This window comes from Parasteatoda tepidariorum, chromosome 7 (assembly GCF_982258835.1).
Source record: "Parasteatoda tepidariorum strain Cologne lab strain chromosome 7, Ptep-v5.0, whole genome shotgun sequence".
Lineage (NCBI taxonomy): Eukaryota > Metazoa > Arthropoda > Arachnida > Araneae > Theridiidae > Parasteatoda > Parasteatoda tepidariorum.
In genome coordinates this window covers 59,869,369-59,889,952 of record NC_141761.1, presented here as the reverse complement: position 1 = coordinate 59,889,952, position 20,584 = coordinate 59,869,369, and the positions used below count along the sequence as shown (strand labels likewise).

The 20,584-nt window shown below is 27.9% G+C and overlaps 1 protein-coding gene across 1 annotated transcript in view; it reads right to left on the bottom strand.

The window, feature by feature from the left end:
* Positions 1 to 3,217: 3,217 nt before the first annotated feature.
* Positions 3,218 to 20,584, bottom strand: part of Ras85D (GTPase ras-like protein 1) — a 41,000-nt gene continuing 23,633 nt past the window's right edge. Inside the window, exons 4-9 of the mRNA XM_016064137.4 lie at positions 17,520 to 17,604; positions 15,896 to 15,998; positions 14,652 to 14,691; positions 14,405 to 14,565; positions 10,237 to 10,309; positions 3,218 to 4,664 (exon numbers count right to left, since the gene is read on the bottom strand). Coding sequence (XP_015919623.1) covers positions 10,238 to 10,309; positions 14,405 to 14,565; positions 14,652 to 14,691; positions 15,896 to 15,998; positions 17,520 to 17,604 — 461 coding nt within the window. The 3' untranslated portion in view covers positions 3,218 to 4,664; position 10,237. The remainder of the gene's footprint in view (positions 4,665 to 10,236; positions 10,310 to 14,404; positions 14,566 to 14,651; positions 14,692 to 15,895; positions 15,999 to 17,519; positions 17,605 to 20,584) is intronic.

Genomic DNA, 20,584 nt, shown 5'->3' with positions numbered 1-20,584 from the left:
TCCATTTTAGTGTCAAACATGCCAAATTATATTTACATATAAAAAAAATTTTTTTTAGAAAAATTAGTTATTTTAATATTGCATAAAAAAAACTTTTACAGTTGAATAATATTAAAACAACAAAAATTTTAACGAGTTTTTTTGATAAAAGCAGTCCAATGTATCTTCTAGAAATAATTAGTAATTTGCACGAAATCATATTCTTATCTTTATAAAAGTATATTTTCTCTTTGAAGAAAAATTTAATAGCTAGCATAGAATCAGTATCTCCAATTTTTAATTGACATAGATTCAGTACATCTGATTTTTAAATTACATAGAATCCTTTTCTGATTTTTAATTTGCAAAGAAACAGTTTATTTTTGATTTTAGATTCATATAGAATTAACACATACTTGCTTTTATTTTAAACCTATCTATACATCCTTAAACTAAGCTTGCAGTAACATTTCTCTTCATATACAAAATTTAAACTTTTTGATTTTGCATTCAAATGATTTAAACTTTTAAGTAAATAGCAAAATACAAGTTAGCGGTCAATAAAAGTGATTTAACTAGTAATAAGAGCCTATAAATAATAAAATGCATAGCTTTGCATAACATTGTTAAAAGTAAACAAGATGTTAACACATTCAATGTCACAGAAACTTGTGGAAAAAAGTGCAATTCTGTGGTCACTGATGCAATTTTGAGAAATGAGGCGCTTTTAAAGCATAGAACACTTTGAGATAGTAAATTAGATATCCAGCTTCCTAGCTTGAAAGCATATTTAAACCTTAGTTCTGAAATTCTTGACATCTGAGGGTCTTTTTTTTAATATTGGGATAATAACTAAAAAGAGTTTTCGTTAATAACTTCATAAAAGAATTATAAATTTAACACTATATTGTTACAAACATTTAATTCTCTTGGTTATAGTTTTTTTTTCTTCCTTTTAAATTTAAATAGAAGATAATGATATAATAACCTAATTATGTTAACATATTAAGATAAAAATACATAAAAGACTGCCACCGTACCATATCACTATTTTACTGTGAGCAATGAATGTGTTTTAATAAAGTTGCATATTGTTAGAGAACTTAAGAATTTGCATAGAATCAAAATATCTGATCTTCATATTTACTTAGATTTGTGATATCTCTGTAACAAAGTTGCATATTTTTAGAGATATTGGTAATGGAAGTGTTTTTTTATTTCAAAGATTGGTATTTTAATTATACAAAAAATTTGTTAGTTAACTATATTACAAAAATATTCAAAACAATTTAACATACTTTACACATGTCTTGAAGAGCCAGGACAAAAATGGAGGCACATTTTTTTCCCCTCAAAACATACATAAAAATTTTAACTTTACATCAAGAGCACCTTCACAAAAACAGATTACTCAGATGTGAAAAAGCTTAAAGTCTAATTATAAAATTCATTCCATACAAATTCCTCATATTTCATTAATATATTATTGCATTTAAATTTATTGTTTTACCTACAAAATGGGTAAAATATTTTTTCTTTTCTTCCAACATGCCAACAATATCAGCTAACAATTAGCCTTTTAAAAGTTTAGAAAATGCTGACCAAATGAGCTAATAAGTATTTGCTTCTAACAAGACAACGACCAACTCTGTGATAAAATTTGCACTGATGCATTACTTCAACAGCAGAAGTATTACTGCTTCAACAGCAAAACTTTTGAAGTTAATTGAAGAAGAATGAAAAGTTTATATCTTACAGACATTTTAGATTTATAAATATCAAGCAGTGGGAAAAAAAAGCTTTCTTAAAAGATTTGTTCTGAAACATATTAAAGCAAGTAGAAAAAGCAGTTATAAGCCTTAACAGTAGAGAGAATTATAGCAGAACTTTTACAAACATGAGGTAAAATTTACACATTACATCATCCACTCAATTTCAAGCAATACACTAAATGATAATCCCAACAATATGCCAAGAATATTAAATTACTTCATTTAGGTCTGAAAAAAACATAATATTTATGTTTTCTTAAACCATTCAATTCCTCTTAATAAAAAATACAAAAAATTAAAAAGGATGAAAAACAGTATTGACCATGAAAATTTTATTTCGATTTTTATAGTTTTTTTTTCTTTACACGAAATGGGAAAATGAATAGAAAAAAGAATGCAAAAATTAGTAAGACGAAGCATTAAAAAACACCTGCTTGCTACAACATACTAAACTGAACTTTCATTTTTCAAATGTTTATTATGATTATAAATTAAAATAGAATTCTTAAAACTAAAAGTTAATAGTCATATGTTAAATTAAACAGTTAACATACTTTTTTTCTCATAAATGACTAAGCGATATGCTATAGCTTAAAATAATTAAAAGCCATCATTAATCAATCTATTTTAATTATATCTATTTATTTTCCATAAAATAAATTAGATATGTATTAGGTATAATCCACTGAGCAACATAAAGCACCATTCAGTAGCTTGAAAAGCACCAAAAGAGCTCAATGTTTTTAACTAAATCTATTCTAATTAAAAATAAAAATTCATGTGCATTGAAATGAGTTATTAAGCTTAATTTTTTTTATAGAAAATTCAACTATAATATTATAAAATATATTCAATTATAATACATTTCTTTAATTAATAAATTAAAATTATACATTGTGATTTAACAATATTTTTTTAAGTATTCCTAGTCTGGTAAATATTTTAAAATTATTAAAAAAAAAGATAAAACATTAAAAAAATTTACAAAAGAAAATTAAAATTGTAACAGGATTTTTTTAAAGATATGGTTGATGCTATTTATTTTGTAAGGAGGAATAGACCAATTCTAAATTTATTTTTTTAACCCTATAATCAATTATTTATAAATTTTTGAAACAAACTAGTTTTGGATAAAAACTATTTACATATCTGCAAACATATAGTTAAAAGGTTGATCACTTAAATTTTTAAATAAAAACTACTATCATTATATTCTTTTTAAGTTAAAATGAAAATTTTGACAATTGGCAACATGAGGTGGACTTAAAGATTGTCAGAGCTTTGTTAAAAAGCTAATGCTGTTTACATAAAGCTTGAATAATAAGTAAATAAAGAATAAATGTAACAAACATTGTTTATAAACTTGAGGGCAAAGGGGAGTGGTAATCTGAAGATTTAAAGCTTAATGATTACTTATTGCTCCATACAATAAAAGCTGGAGGATAACTAAACACATAAGTCCAAGATGAGATAAAAAGTTTTATTTTTAGCACCTTTGAAATTTTTTCCCATACATACAATTTAAGTTTATGTAGCTATAAATCTATAAAACCTACAGAAAATGCCTAACTACTCAAGGGATCTTGGGCAAGTATGTGGACAAAACATTATTTAACACATGAAAGTCTAGCTTCAGTATTTATAATATTTAGAAGATTGAGATAAGCATTAATAAAACCACAAATATATTACATGATGGGAAAATAGCTGAAAAGATTCAGGGGTGATGATTCAGAGCAATTATGAGCAAAATGATTATTTTTGAGACTGTGCATTATGATCCAAATACTTATTATTGAACACAAAACAAGCAAAATAAATAAAAATCATGATTTCATTCACAATAGACTAAATAAATCAAATTAAAAATAGAAAAAAGTACTACTAAAACATTACAAAGAGCAGACGTTTCAAAGTGATTGAATTATAATGCATAATTTGTATAAGCAGTTAAGCTTGTGATTTAACAAATTCATGTAAAAGTTTTAATAGTAATATTCATTTACTAACAATTATACACAGGAAGTTGAATAACACATGTCAAGTAAACAAAAGAAATTAATGATTATAAGTAAACCAATTACTTAGACGTAAACAAAATAAAAGCAACAAAAGCTAAAACATCCTAGTAGGATGTTACAATCCAGATTACTGATAATTTGGATCTTATAAGACATGGCACAAATTACACAGATACGAAAATACTGAAAGATTAATATTTAATCCATAATTAAATCACCCCTGAATACTGAAAACAAAACTGCCAACTTTAAGATTCCACCTTAAAATATATTGCCAATTTTTTTAAAAAATTTTATTCACGTAATAACCACAAAAACTTCATGCATTCTAAAATAGTGATAAAATTCATAATTTCTATAGGAAGTAAAAGTTGACAGTCTTGAAAAAATTATGATTCTAAAAAAAAAAAAAGCACATGAGATGATAAACAATACAACACTGTGCAGTAAATATAGTTAAATGGCAGTTATCCTTCAAATTAATTAATCCCTTTGATGCACAGTTCTAAAAAATGCTTGTGCTAAATTGTATAAGTAACAGTGAACTGCAAAGAATGAGATATAATGGAAAAAAAATTGAAATTTCTAAAAAGAAATGTTCTTTAAATGGAATCACAGCTTGTGAGAAGTACCTTTTTGGCACTTCCAGATGCACAGAAAAAAAAAATGTCAGTCCATTAATTCAAATTTTCTTAGCAGTTGATGCAAAGTGCTTCATTTTTAACACAGTGCTGTTTTTGTATTTATAATAAACACTTGTAAGCCTCAAAAACTTACATTCATAGAAATTACTTTGTTAGAAATGAGTTCAAGTATTATGGATGCTCCAGAGATATAGCTCAGAGCACAGGCTGCAAAGTATAGCTTTTGTCTTCAACTATAACCAAATAACCTAAAATAAATAAAAATTGTTACCCAGAATACTAAGACATACAGTTAGTGTATAAAGACACACACAAAAAAAATTATTATACTACTGCAATATCAACATTAATTGATCTCTCAAACCATTAAACAGGTAAACGTTTTTACCAGTCTGTAAATAGAATGCATACAATATTGTACAGTGTTGTATATATTTATATGCAACGTTTTGAGTATGAATAAATTCTTACGTCTCCATTTGATAGATTACGCAGAGGCCTGCCAATGCCCATTGAAGCAAAAGGCTCAAATGAACACAGAGATAGTAGCAATATGTAATGTTCTTTGAATACAAGTCAACTAGAACTCGCCGGACTCTACTTCATAACAGGGGCTCTCAAACTTATCAGAGTTGAAACTCACTAGATTTAAAATTGCTTCATGGCACTCTTTTCCTGCAACATTTGTCTACTATGTAATCTTACTTAAAATAAGCTAGCAGCTCATTACAAAGCCATTTAAATTATGAAATAAGTTTTTATCTTTCAATTCCTATTTTAGAATGATAAATCGGGCTTTGAAGCAATTAAAAATCAGGACTTTTTTGAAGCAATATATACATACATTATGTTATTTTTTTAGAAGAGAAAACAAAGAACTAAAAAATAGTGCAATGCACAGCTTTGAAAATTTTGCTTTGTGTGACATCTCTTTAATTCTCCTCAACATTTTCTTTAGCGAAAATAAAAAATGAACATCACTATTTCTAAATAAAAAATTAAGATAGGAGAAACTTGATCAGAAGTCATCTAAAAAAACAGGATGATTTCACAGATTCAGTGAGGAATTTCAGAACCATAATTTTAAACTTATTTATTTTACAAAAAATAATTATATTAAAAGAAAACTGATAATTACAGTTATGTTCATGCAACAATCAATTACTTCAAAACTAAATCATATAATCTACTAACTAAAGAATAAATACAGTCAAACCCAGCTATAGTGGACACGGCTTATAGTGAACTCCCGGATATAATGAACGAAATGCTCGGTCCCGTACCTTGCTATACACGTATAATGTTATTTTTAGTGGATATAGTGAACCAAAAAAGTGAGGAAGTTGGATATAATGAACTTTTTTCTGTCTTCGACTTATTTCCCCCCCATTTTCTTTGCAAATAATTTTGAAATTTCTACTTCAAAATAAATACATATACCGATTTTTAAAACCATCTATAGAAACTACTTTAATGTGCTCGAATGGCAGGTTAGACAGGTTCAAAAAGCGGAATAACAGAAATTCAGGAAAAATTATCTGAGAGTCGGGAAGTGTTTCCATATCTGATGTTGAGAATTGCTCATCAGCTAAAGATTACAAATTTTTTTTTGTACGCAAGACGAAGAGTGATGAAAAATAACACATTTTTTGCTACTACATAATATTTTTCAGTCATTTATATGAATATAATGTAATAAAAGGGAGGAGTTTGGGAACCATTAGTTAAATTGCCTGCGTAACGGATATAGTGAACTCCCGGTTATAGTGAACCGAAATTTCGGTCCCTTGAAGGTTCACTGTAACGGGGTTTGGCTGTATATAGAAAAATAAACAAATGATTTAAAAACATAATACATCATAATCTGCAAATAAAATCATAAAAAAAATAGAAATTGATTTCTAACTTAAAATAAATGAATATTTAAGATTACTTTTAACTTTGCAATAAATTAAATGTACAAGAAAAGAAAAACATTAATTTCACTGCAATTTGATTTATAAGAGAATAAAATTTAGTATTAAATAATGTTAATAAGTTTAACTGTGAAATCATTTTTCAATTAGCAATCAGACATATAAAATCAAAAATTTAGCAAAAATGTGGAGTTTCTTTTTGATAGAATGACCAAGAAAAGACCGAAACAAGATTTTAGGTCTGAACAATGGAATAACTAGTGGACGGTTTCTAATTTTAAACTATTGTATGATTGCGATTTTAAGAATTATTACAGTTAATTATTTTTTTAATAAAATAAAAAACTATATGAGCATTCCAAAACGACTTAAATTTTGAAATGTATTAAAACTATGAAATCAAAAATTAATGAATAACCCTCAAATTTAAAGACTATTTTCTCAACTTATTAACAATCATTGACTGTAACCTGAAAATTGTGGAATATGACTCTATAACTTAATGTTTATAGATAAATCTTCAGTGAAAGCATGAAATTTTTATTTTAAACAAAAATTATGCAAAATTAAAGGCCATGAGAAAATATAAAAAACATTATGTCACTCAGATGGAAGAACAGCCCCCTAGCCTTCCGCGCTTAGAAAAAAATAATGTAAGACTAAAAAAAAAAAAATAATGTCTCTTTTGCAATATCATAAGAAAAAACCCAGAAAAGAAACCAAAATAACACATAACATTGAGTCACTTAAACCTCAATAACCACAGATCATTTCAAATACAAAATAGTTAATTTACAACAGAATATTTACTTCATATATTTTGATAATTCATAGCTTACAATATAATAAATGAACTTACAATATTTTCTAGAATAGGAGCCATTAACAGGATATTCACAGCAGTATTTAACTTTTTATATCAGACATATTTTGGATTTAAACAAGTGCATAATTAGGTTTATGACATATGATGAGAAGAGGGGTAAAATAACGAAAATAGAAAACTATTCAGTAAAAACAGCTACGTTTAATTTAAAAAAAAAAAAAAACACTTTTTCCCAATACTTATTCAGCAATAAACCTTTCTTCTAAAGAAAAGGGGACAGTAAAAAAGAAGTTCCAATTTTCCTGTTAAATTTTTTTTTATTTTTGAATTTCACTTTTGCAATTAAGCCATACTAGTTTTGACATAGATAAGTATTTCTTTTCCAGTAAAAGGTATTTAAAAAAAATTCTAATTACTATTTTAAAATTGCGTGTACGTTGAAATGGTATGTTCTGAATGAACAAAAAACAACAAAAAAATCTGGACTAAACACTAAAAAACAGGACAAATAAGGACAGAATATTTTTATCATGAGAACTATGAACCTTGGATAATTGTTTGTTAAAAAAAAACCTGTATAACCCTTAATTTGATTAGCCCTTAAATAACCTTTTGTTAAAGCAGAATATTGATATCCTATACAAATCTATCCTTATTTGAAGCTTTTCCTGCCGAGACTGTACAATTTTTGAAATACTTCATATCTTCACACCATCTTGATACTTTTTCTTTTTTAATAGAGACAAATTAGTATTATTAAAGGATTAATGTTAGACTTAAAACCATAGACCTCTCATGGCACACCCATCTCATTCCAAGAGAGTTAAGCAGCCACGGTTTGCTCATATTTTGGAATTCCAATAAAAAAAACAAGACTATGGAAAATTAATTTGCTTCATAGTTAAAAATTTTGTGTTGAAATGCGCGGAATAAAAAAGGACCACCTTGAATAACTTTCGATTTAATGATCAGATCTTCACATTCTAGGACTCTATCTTTATGGTTCAAGGGGGTGACCTCAAATAAGCTAATTAATGAATGTAGACATTTTAAGTTACGGAATTACACACAAAAACGCACTTATCTGAATAAACGTATCTTTTTTCGAAGGATTCATATTTCTGATCTTCAAAATATAGGGGGTAACTGCAATTTGGGAAATATGGTCTCCATAGTTTGGTCAGGAGAGCAATCCAAAGTAAGGACCCCTTAATTGTAATCATTTTAGTTAGTTGCTTTTTTCGCTATATTTCAAGAGCTTTATAAGCGTGTGGAAAAATTTTTGCACATAATTATAAAAACTAGTTTATTCAAAGATAATTCCATATAAACAAAATTTTTTAGCAAATATTCATTTTATTTAATAATAGTTGAAAAAATTTTTGAAATGTAAGGTATGCAACTTTTTACATCATTTCTAATCATGTAAATTTAAATGGCAAAATACAAAATTAGTGCAAAATCGGTTGAATAGTTCCTGAGAATTTGAATTTTAAAGAAGTTGTAGATTTAATATACCATTCCTCAGAAGCTATTCAACCGATTTTGTTCAAATTTTGTATTTTGCCATGTACAGCTACATACAGGGGTGATTGTGAGTCCAACTCAAAAATCTTGAAAATTTCTCTAACAAAATTATTAATTACCTATTGCAAAAAATTTATGTCTTTATAAATTTAAATCATTGATGTTTTCACAGCATGAAATTCTAAATAAATTATATGCAGCATAATTTAAATGAATAATTATGCATAAGTTTACTTTTATCTCTAATCACATTTATTACTCTACTAGAAAAAATATTTACAAATGAAAGAGATGCAAAGTATAAATTCGAGTTCTAATATTTCTCAATAAAACCTAAAAAAAAATTTAATACATAAATGTGATCAATAATTTCTTGAAACTTTTGGACCTCGGATTTCCGAAAGCTTCCGGATCGCGTTTACTGAAAAATTGGGAAATCCGGATTTTTTCTGGAGCACAATCGTCTCTGTACATACTTTAAAATAAAAAAATAGTATACCTTACAATTCAAAATGTTTTGGACTATTATTAAATAAAACAATAAAAAATAATATATATTTACTAAAATTGATTTTTTTGCATGGATTTATCTTTGACTAAACGAATTTTATAATTGCGTGCAAAAATTTTCAATTCGCTTGAAAAAATTTTCAGTTATGGCAAAATAAACATAAAATTAGCATTAAGGGGTCCAAACTTCCTAGATTGTGGCTACCCCCTATGTTTTGTGGGTCAGAAATCCGAAAACCGCTAATAAAAATGTATGTTTATTCAGAAAAAGTACATTTTTGTGCCTGATTTCATAATTAGCATATTTGAAGCCTTTCGAACCATTAGAATTGAGTTCTAAAATGTGAGGTTGAGTACAAAAATCAAAAGTCATTTAGGGTAATTCGTGTTTGTTTTATTTTTGTACACTGTATATACTGTACAATTTCTTCATTAAATACAATGTTACTCTTAAACTAGATATCCAAAATCTTTTTTATTGCATGTGTTTAAAAAACAAAATCTTATTGCTCGGATTTTCTTTTATAATTATTCTAGATGACAAACTTGAAAAAATCTGAAATGACAAAAACCAGCTGATATTTTAGTCACAGTCACCAGATTTCTTACTCTGAAATCTGTGGCAACATTCTTATGGTGATTCATAGATATGATTAAGAATTTAAAATGTGGAAAAAGTGGATAAAAGATCTGCAATTGGATTACATCTGCAGATGCTACATTCACTTGATTCTGCTCATCATTTGCTTTTTTAAATCAGCAGTAACGGAATTAAAAAACAAAACAAAAAGGAACAATTAAAAGAGACGCTTTTATAACTACAAAATTAACTAAAAGCACAGAAATATTATTTGCATCAAGTGCTATAATCAATATAATATTATCCAACAAAGGAAAGGGATGCTTTGTGCAATGCAGACTAAAGCAAAAAACATGAATAAAGCACAAATAAAAATACATAAATTGTCAAACTAACTATAATAACAGTTTGTCAATTAAAAGTATTTTCACTTGTGTAGTCAATATAAAATGAGAACTTACATTACAAAATAACACAGCGCCTTTTTCTTCCCTTACGCTTGTGCTTCTTTTTATCTTTTCCCTTACGCTCTCTCTGAAATAGAAATTTAATCAATAAAAAGAGTCAAAAATTATGAATGCAAGCACAACTTTTTAAATGAAAACATCATTACAAGTCAATCCTATTTACATGGCAGACCTAAATAACATCAAAATTTAAAACCTCTTTACTACCATACATTAATATTTACATTAATTTGAATTTAGCAAATAAGGTATATAAAAAACTGAATGTTCAACCAATTAGGCATTTGAGATGCCAAAAGAGAGTTTTTTACTTATGAATGGTGTTTTCTACACTAAGTGCGGCAAGCTGTTTAGCACCCATACTTGTGGATTACTATATCTGATGTATTTTGAGCCATTCGGCTTAATAAATAAGGAAAAGACAATAGAAAGCGAATGGAGCCGCGATGGCTTAGAGGATAGAGCGTTTGCCTTCCAATGAGTTGAACTTGGGTTGAATCCCAGCAGTGGCTGGTCGATAAAAATCCGCACCCGGCTTGCACCGACCACAGTGCTAGCGTGAAATATCCTCATTGGTAGACGGATCATGGGTTAGAGTTCCTTTGCTTTCAGGCTAACAGTGGGAGGTTCTCGTGGTCTTCCTCCTCCATGTAAGGCAAATGTGGGTTAGTTTCATCAAAAAGGCCTCCACGAAAGCAAATTTCTCTCAATACTTGATCCAGGAGTTCCCTAGTCTTCTGGATTGGGTTCAAAATGACAAGGCTACAGAGTTGAACATTACTAGTCATAAACCGAAAAATTGGGCCGGCTGTTCAACGACGGTTATAAAATAAAATAGATAACAAAGACAGTAAATGTAGTTATATAATAATAAACATTAATGGTGAAAAGATAGTAATCACGTGATTTGAGAGGTAAAAAATACTTAAAATTAATATTAGAATAAAAACTGCTATAAAACACTTATTACTTGTCAACAATATACTATCTTTGATTTAAATCTAAATGATAAATGCAAAATAAACTGTCTTGCTACTCATAACTCGATGCTAACATTAAAGTAGTCATGGACCATGGTTAGGGATGCAGGTCAGTCGCGGCGCGAATTTCCGCGAAATTGTCATCTTTCTTTCTAAAATTCGTGAACTTCTCAATACGTCTTGACTTGCACGAAAATTGCTTAAAATTTGATTTTTTTTTATTAAACAGAATTTTTTATTTTCCTGAACCTTAAATTGAACATGTAAAATTTATTAGATATTTAGGGGAGCGAATCAATAGCAACATGACATGAAAATAGTTCAGAGATAAGAGATAATCACAATCTTGGCAAGTAAGGTGGTCTTTCTACACTTAGGGAGGGTAATTACCTTCCTGAAGTCAGTAAGAGTACAAAAGAAATTGGAATCACAAAAGAAGGAAAATGTTATAAATCAAATCTTTGACAGAAAAATTGTTATACATGCTATGGCACTGGGCAATGAAGTTTCTACAGCCTTTCCACATATCCAGTTATTTTTTCCTAGACGGCATCTTGCGATTTCTTAAATATGGATCAGTTTCTTAGATGAAGGCGGGGGGGGGGGGGACTAGTAGTTAGTAGGGACTTGTAACTAGTAGTTTGAATGTAGAATGTTTGAGTTTTCACAGCAATAACTTCTTACAAAGCAACAGTCAAGGAGTTGCGCGTTGGTGAAGGAAAATTGATCGAGTTTCGGAAATCAAAGATCGAACGCTCCAAAATTGGCAAAAGTGGCAATTCGAAGTTTGTCGGTGCCTAAAAACAAACAGCGTTGACGCAGAAAGATCGTTTTCTAAGTATAAAAATGTATTAAGTGATGAAGGACGAAGCATAAATGAGAATAATCTGACAATGTACAATACTTTGTACCAAAATTCTGTTCATTTAAATAAAAATATTAATATTGCTTGAAATTCAAAGAAATACTTTTGTTGCATATTTGTAAGCTTTTTTTATTATTTGCGCAAAAAAATTCTAGACTGAATTGATTTTTTGGACCAATTAATATACTCTAGTGCTGTTTACCAGAATTTTTAGAAAATTATAGCTCATTGAATGCAAACTGCACCTTTCCATGATACTGACATATATATTAAATCAATGATTTGATTATTTTTTCTAAAAAATTTTTCTTCATTTTATTAATTTAATTTTTTACAGCAAACAAGATAAAAATAACAGCTAACTGTGCACAACTTTTTACACCAATCAGTGAATAATACTAGCATACTCATGAAAAATCACTAATTTTTCTCATGAATCTATTTATATCTTTACTTTTTTTGCTTCACTATTACTTGTCCTAACTTTATAATTTTTTTTGTTTTTTAAAAATAAACTTAATTTAACTTCGCAAAATGTTAGGGAAAACAAAAACTAAAGTCTGTCTTAAATGTCATTCAAATTTAACTGAAGCGGTTCAAGGATTTATTTAAGAAACAAAATATATAATTTATGCCCAGTCAAAAATATTAAAATTGTTATAGAAAAGAGAAGTACTAAAAACCTTCTTTAGTTTAATTTTATTGAAACCAAATTGCTTAGACCTTCTAAATGTTTTCACACTGAGATGTTTTTTTTTTTCATCTTTTTATTTTTATATTTTAACTAGAATAACTGTAATGGGTAAACATAATTTAAAATTTAAAAAAAAAATCTTTTTTTTTATTTTAAATGATTGTACCAATAACAAATTATTGTTATACAATCTATAGATTACTTTTCTTTAAATATACATATAAATCTTACGCGTAATTTTAATTTAAAGCTACTGATTTCTTGAAAATTTTTATAAATCATATTAAAGAGTATGTCAACTTCTCCCAAATACTTTTCAAAAATCGCATATTTTGTCACAATCTTCTCCTTAAACTACTACTATACTGCCAAAAGTAACTTTCTAAGGAGAAAAAAAAGACAGGTAATCTATTAACTTGAGAATCAGATAGAGTATACCTACTTCCTATTTTGAGCAAATACTCAGTCACCAGCTTATTCAAATCAAAAAGATTAAAATGAGCTTATTAATGAGTTAGATAAAGTAAGATTTTATAAAAATAAAATTAATATTTTAAATACAAAAAACTTGTGTGAATGAACTGAAAAGGAGAACTGAATGAATGATACATTAAATTATAATGGCACGAGAACTTGTTAGTTATAAACAAAACTCAGTGGCACAACAGCTCATAGAGGGCCAAGGACTTTTGTGCCCATCTCAGTTTTCTTGACCTTGGGCTCTGAGGTGCAGGACCAGATGTTCCGGTCAGGTGGTCTGCCGAACGCGGAACCTCCAGTATTTAGTTCCCAAGCATGCTTGGTATTAATTTATCGACCCACTGAAGGAATGAAAGGCTGAGTCAACTTCGCCCGGCCTGAGAATTGAACCCAGGAGCTGTAGCACAGGAGCGCGAAGCACTACCACTCAGCCACCGGGCGTCCTTGTTACAGTTATACAGCACCAAAATAAATATCTGACAACAGATAAACATAACAAAGAGGAAAAGGAAAGAGAAAAGAACATGCCAATGAACTAAAGGTTGTGGAACCTGTATTGACTTAAAAAAATAACTTTGAGGAAAAGAGCACCTAATAAACACCTTTTAATTTTAACTAACATTTAACATAAACAGATTGAAAATTCCTTTCATTTTAATTGGCTTATCTGTATTTATCTCACAAAGTGAAAAATAAAAACGTCAGTTTTGCAATATATTACAGAGAAGCAGTGATCTCTAAATATTGAGTTGCTTATCAGACTAATATTGATTATACACATTGAAAGCAAGAAATATACTTTTAGCAATAAATTGATTTAAATGCATGAATATGATCATAATCTTAGAGATGCCAACTGCTCTGGATTAGATTAGACAGTTTAAAAAGCGGTAGAGAAGTATAAACAGAAATTTCCTGACTTTCGGTTCATTTTGTCAAATTTTTAAAAGGCTCAACACAGCGTAACTGTAATAAAGCGGCTTATTATACATGCCTTTGATTTATTTAGAAATATCGGCGAGTGAAACCCAGTAAATTGAGTTTATTACGCCAAGGTTCACACATTAAAAAACTACCACTCAAAAATATTTATTCGCTGTCCGGAGCAAGTTGGCATCTCTGTAATCTTATAAAGAAGCTTACATCTTTACGGATTTCTCGAACCAATGTGTAAAAGGCGTCGTCTACACCCATTCTAGTCTTGGCAGATGTTTCTATAAACGGAATACCATAACTTTTAGCTAATTCAGCAGCCCCATGCATGTGCACCATTCTCATTGGGAGATCACATTTATTGCCGACCACTGAAAATGAAAAACAGAAAGAGTTTAAATACATATTTTAAGAAGAGCAAACACTAATTTTTTAATTCTAAAATTCATATACTTACAAACCATAGGAACATCATCTGCATCTTTAACACGTTTAATCTGAAAACAAAAAGTAGAAAATACATAGGTATTTTGAAATTTTTTTGTACATTCAAGAAAATAAAAGAAAACAAAAAAAAAATGCAAACTTTTCACACCAATACCTTATGTTTTGCATTATATCATTAATTACAGCAGCAGTTCTCTAACTATTTGAGAACTGCACCTATAACACCCTTTAAAAGAAAAACTTTTCTCCGCAGAGCCCCAATCATGCAGTACTTATATTTGTGTTAAAAAATTTATTAAGATAAATATTAATTAGGTCTTCTGAGCAATTTTTATTTTCATTAATCTACCCACATGATTTGTATTACCCATGCTTAATTGACAAATGCATAAATGACATGATAAATAAACATAAAACAAAACGTGTCTAAATATTAGCATAAATGATTATTTCAAGAATTAATTAAAATTAGGATATGAAATATTTTAAGCTAAATACATAGACTGTAAACAAAAATTTTCAAGTTTAAACAAGATCAATGGATATAAATTACTTTTTTATTTCTCCTTTCTCAGACATAAGCAGAAAAATCAGTCTAGCTAAGAAGGTAAAAAAGTCTTCGGATTTTCACCAGAAAGTAATTTTAAGACTTGAATTACATTTAATTTTTGTGTCATTTCATAGCCATATTCATATATATATCATAATTAAATGTGCAAAAAAATGGAAAAACTACAAATTTTTTGATCTCATTTAAAGTCAACATATGAGTGCTTGTTTTTCTTAGAAATAACATTATGGTGCCAGACTTCTGGGCATAAAGAAGGCAAAAACTTGGCCATGAAGGTTATCAAATAATCTATGAGGATTTGTGAAACATGCCACATCTTCTCTTCATAGTAATATCATAACAAATGTTAACTGATATTAACATTTTTAGCACAAATATAAAGTTTGCTGATCTTTATTCTGAAAAAGCATTTATTCATAGTTTAATAATTTCTTTTAACTAATAAAAATAATAATGTATAGAACTGCTCAGATTATGTGAATAATATGATAACACAAAACTTGTAGAAAGTAAATTGCAGAGTTTGCAGGAAATATGTGCAAAAATAAGACTTTTTACGATAAATGTTCACATAAATAGATTTAATAAGTCTTGCTACTTAATATTGAAAGAAAAACAAAAAACTAAAAAACATAAATTTTAATGGAAAGTAAGATAACTATAAAAGAATAAAATACACATACTTGTTCTCTGTACATACTAATATCTTCGTACGATTTTGTATTATTAACGGCAAATACTAAGAGGAAGCCTTCCCCAGTCCTCATATACTGATCTCGCATAGCACTGAAAAAGTATACCATTAGAAAAGTCAAAACTGTACTGAGAAAAAAATTCATTTAATGAAAACAAAATAAATCTTTAGTTTTAAAGCAACATAGAAGTATAAATTTTAAAATGAAAATGATGGAATTTCTAACTTAAAACAAAAAAAATTAAATATTTTTTTTATTTTTTAAATGAAATAAACATTTTTAACAAAAGATTCTCAGCTTAAGACTAGTAATAAGATTTATTCAATTGATTCGTGGTATTGCATTTTTTTCCCAAAATTTATTTATTTTCTTTCCATACATAATTTTTATAAATGAAAATTATTTTTTAAGAGGGACCTGGTAATCGATAATTAAAAACAGGATTCTCATAAATATGTATTTTAATTTTAGTATTAGTAAAACTACATAAAAACTGGTATTTTCTAAACAAGTTGCAACAAATGATGGCTATAGCTATTGTCAGAGTGTCTAGCATCTCAAACAAAAATCTTTTCAGTGGATCTCCTAATAACCACATTTTCTTAACAAATTCTTATTTCTCAATATCAGATTCGTTGGAGAAATTTTATCCTAAACATTAGTTAGCTCAAAAAGACTTGAAAGTTATCAAATAAAGGTCATAAAAACTTTCATAACCGGAAGGTAGATGGCCTGTTCTGCACATTTTAATAATAAAAAAAGGAACATAGATATTATGAAATTTATTAATTAATTGATTTGTTAATTATGAAGTATTTCATTGGGGAAAAAAAGATGTAATATTCCATATAACATATCAATTATGTTTTTGTTTGTTTGGGCAAGAAAAATGACGTGATGAGCAAATGTTGGCCATACTCGACGAGAGTTTTCATAGATAAAATGCAACAAAATATAATAATTTTTCACTTCCAAACATACAAAACTTTCACTCAATTTTATATTGCAGTCATAATCAGTTAAAAATAAAATGTGTTTCCGAGTACTATCGTCGAATTAAAAGTGTGTGACGTCTTAAAAAAAGCAAGCCCTTCATTTTTATATATAGAGTCTCTTCAAACTTAGTTTTTATTTCATTATTTTATTTAATTTTTTTCTCTTTTTTTTTTTAGTTTACTATGCATACTTTTTATAGTATGCATCATCACTATATATTAAATTATTTGCTCCTGAAAAAAAATCTGTATTAACAGCTATCATATAAAAACAATCAGCATTCAACATTTCAGGTAGGTTTTGAATCACCATGAAGCAATGAATATTTTGCCTATTTGTGAGGATTTGCATAAAAAGGCAAGCATATGTCCCGTTTGACAAATAGGAACTATGGATTGTTGTTAAATTAAAGATTTTACTAGGAAAAATCATAAAATATTATAGTCAGAAATTGTAATACTGTACACTTTGGCATAAAACTATGGAAGATAGACTAATAAAACAGAAAAATACGTTAGATTTTAAGAAAATGAGATAGACAAGATAATTATATTAATAATGATTAAACTTGAAGTTATAATTTAGATCTCCCAGCAAATTCATAATTTCTTTTTACCTATACTCTTCTTGACCTGCAGTATCTAAAATGTCTAGAAGGCATGTTTCTCCATCTATGACTACTTGCTTCCTGTATGAATCCTCTGTTAGCATAAAACAAAATAATTTAACTCTTAAACAATGTCCATAGAAAAATTAGTTACAATAAAGAAACCATAATGTTATCAGTAAAATAAAAAAAGAGGGAATATAAAGACGAAGGAACAAAACTGACATGGTGTGAAAATTCGAGAAAAAAAAACTACCAATTTCCATGACTCACTAGTATTAAATTAGAATAAATTAAATACCTTTCATTATCTTTAATAAAATTTAAGAGATATTGTTAATAGCATCATTAATAAAATTCATCATAAAGGGAATAATTCTGGTACAGTTTTCATTTTTAAATTGATTAATTAAAACACTTTGTTAAAAGTAGAAGAAAAAAAACTACATATTTATAATATTGATATAGTCATTTAAATACATTTCATTACCTCATTAATAAAATTAAAGAGATAATATTAATATCATCTGAAAAAATTATCAGAAAGAGAATAATTGCGGTATAGTTTTCATCTTTAAATTTATTAACGTAGCAGAAGAAAAAGAACTACAGATTTTGATCATACTATAGTATTAAATTAAAATAATTTAAATACATTTCATTACATCATTATAATATTAATATCATTCATAATATTAATATCATTCAAAATAATCATTAGAAATTGTAGTACTGTTCTCATCTTTAAATTGATTGACTAAAATTAACACTTTACAGTAAAAATTAGAAGGAAGAAGAAAAAAAAAACTACAGATTTCTATCATTTTATAGTATGGAATTAGAATCATTTATATACATTTCATTACATCATTTATAAAATTCAAGAGATAATATCATTGAAAAAATCATTAGAAAGGGAATAATTGTGGTATAGTTTTTCATCTTTAGTTTGGCAAAATAAAGAAACTCTGCTGGTCGAACAAAGTGGGCCTGAGTATAATCTAGCAGCCCCCCCCCCACACACATTTTTTTAAAAGCTATAACTATTGCCAAACAGGGAGTTCTTCCAAATCACACATGTACTGATAGTTTAGAAAACAAGGAGATTTCTTTGATTGGTTGGCAAAGCATTAATATAACTACTTTACTAATCAAACATCAGAAGAAATAAAATGCACGTACCTCATGGAATTTGCATTATTGGAATAAAACCAGAGAAAATAGAATATAAGGGCTTTTTATTGCAGAGGTTTTTAAAAATATCCCAAACTTTATACAAAAGACTTGGTTATTAAAAACAAATCAAACTGAGTGCTTTTAGTGTATACATTTTCATAATTGGTAAAATTTATTAATTCCCAAGTGAAGGAAAAACAATAGTTTTACCTTAGTGAAAATTAATATCTGTTGCCATATTAAACAAATCTTGGAATTTTCAATCAAAACCAGTTTTACTATAAATGAGTAAGTGTGCAATAAAAATCACAATTAATCCCTTAACCGAGACAAATGTGACAAGTAATGTTCAGTTTGCCCCCCCCCCCCCAAAAAAAGACCATCCTTAATAATTTTTGATTTAATGATCAGATCTTCACGCTTTCAGATTCACTCTTAATGGTTCGAGGGGGTGACCTCAAATATGCTAATTAGAGCAGATGATATTTTAAGTTACCACATAAGAAACAAAAATGTACTTTCTCTGAATAAACACACCTTTTATTCGATGCATTCAGATTTCTGACCCCCAATCTAGGAAATATGGTCTCAATAGTTTGGTCAGGAGACAGCTCCAAAGTTTTGACCTCATAATGTTAATTTTACTTTTTGTGTATTTTGCCATATCTTGTGAACTTTTTAAGCGAATTAGAAAAATTTTGCACACAAATATAAAATTCTTTTATCCAAAGATACTTAAATGCAAAAAAAAAATTTGAGTAAATATTTATTACTTTTATTATTTTATTCAATAGTCTAAAATATTTTGAATTGTATGGCATAAAAAAAATTTTAAATTTGGGCGAAATTGGTCGTATAGTTCCTGAGGAATTGAATTTCAAAAAAGTCAGATACTTAAAACTAGATTTCTCAGAAACTATTCTACTGATTTTGTTCAAATTTTGCATTTTGATACAAAAAAATTTACACCTTACAATTCAAAATTTTTTAAACTATTATAGAATAAAATAATAAATATTTACTGAAATTTATTTTTTTGCATGGAATTATCTTTGGATAAACAAATTTTATAATTGTGTGTGAAAATCTTTCAATCTGCTTAAAAAGTTATCCAGATATGATATATATGCAAAAAGTAAAATTAACATTAAGGGATCCAAACTTTGGACCACTCTTCTGGATAAAACTATTGGGACCATATTTCCCAGATAGCAGTATTTTGAGGGTCAGAAATCCAAGTTCGGAAAAAAAAGTACTTATCAGAGAAGGTGTTTCTGTGTCTTATTTTGTAACTTAAAATACCGTCAATAAATGCCGTCGGTGGGCCACATGCGGCCCACCGACGGTTGATGTACGGCTCCTGGGAACTTCTGAACGCAATAAAAAATTCTTTTAATTTGGTTTTTGCTTAAACATTTTAAATTTTCTTTAAAATATTTCATTCAAATTTATATTACTGTGTGTATTTTTTACACTTTCATTCTGTAAGCTTCTTTTTGGTTAGAATTTATATGCCCCTCCCCATATTCATGTGTATATATTTGCGGTCCTTCGTTAATTTACCTTCTTGAAATTAAATTTTTTTATTTTATAAACTAAGTATTCTTTTAAAAATCCTATAAGGTTTATATAAGGAACCAGTGAAAATGCATATTAACTTTTGAAAACTTCTAGTTACTCGTCCTTTGGACCAAAGTTTAAACTCTTTTAATTCCTAACTCTTTAGCACAACTTAAGTAACTTTTCTCATCACCATCGCTTGCAGTTACTAAATCGGCATGCACTGATTGATCACTTCTTTTCAGACCGAGCATAAAACACAAATGGGGGCATCCCTTTACTACACATATTTTCCTTATAATTCATCTTATGGGAAAGCAACTCTTATCTAAATGGTC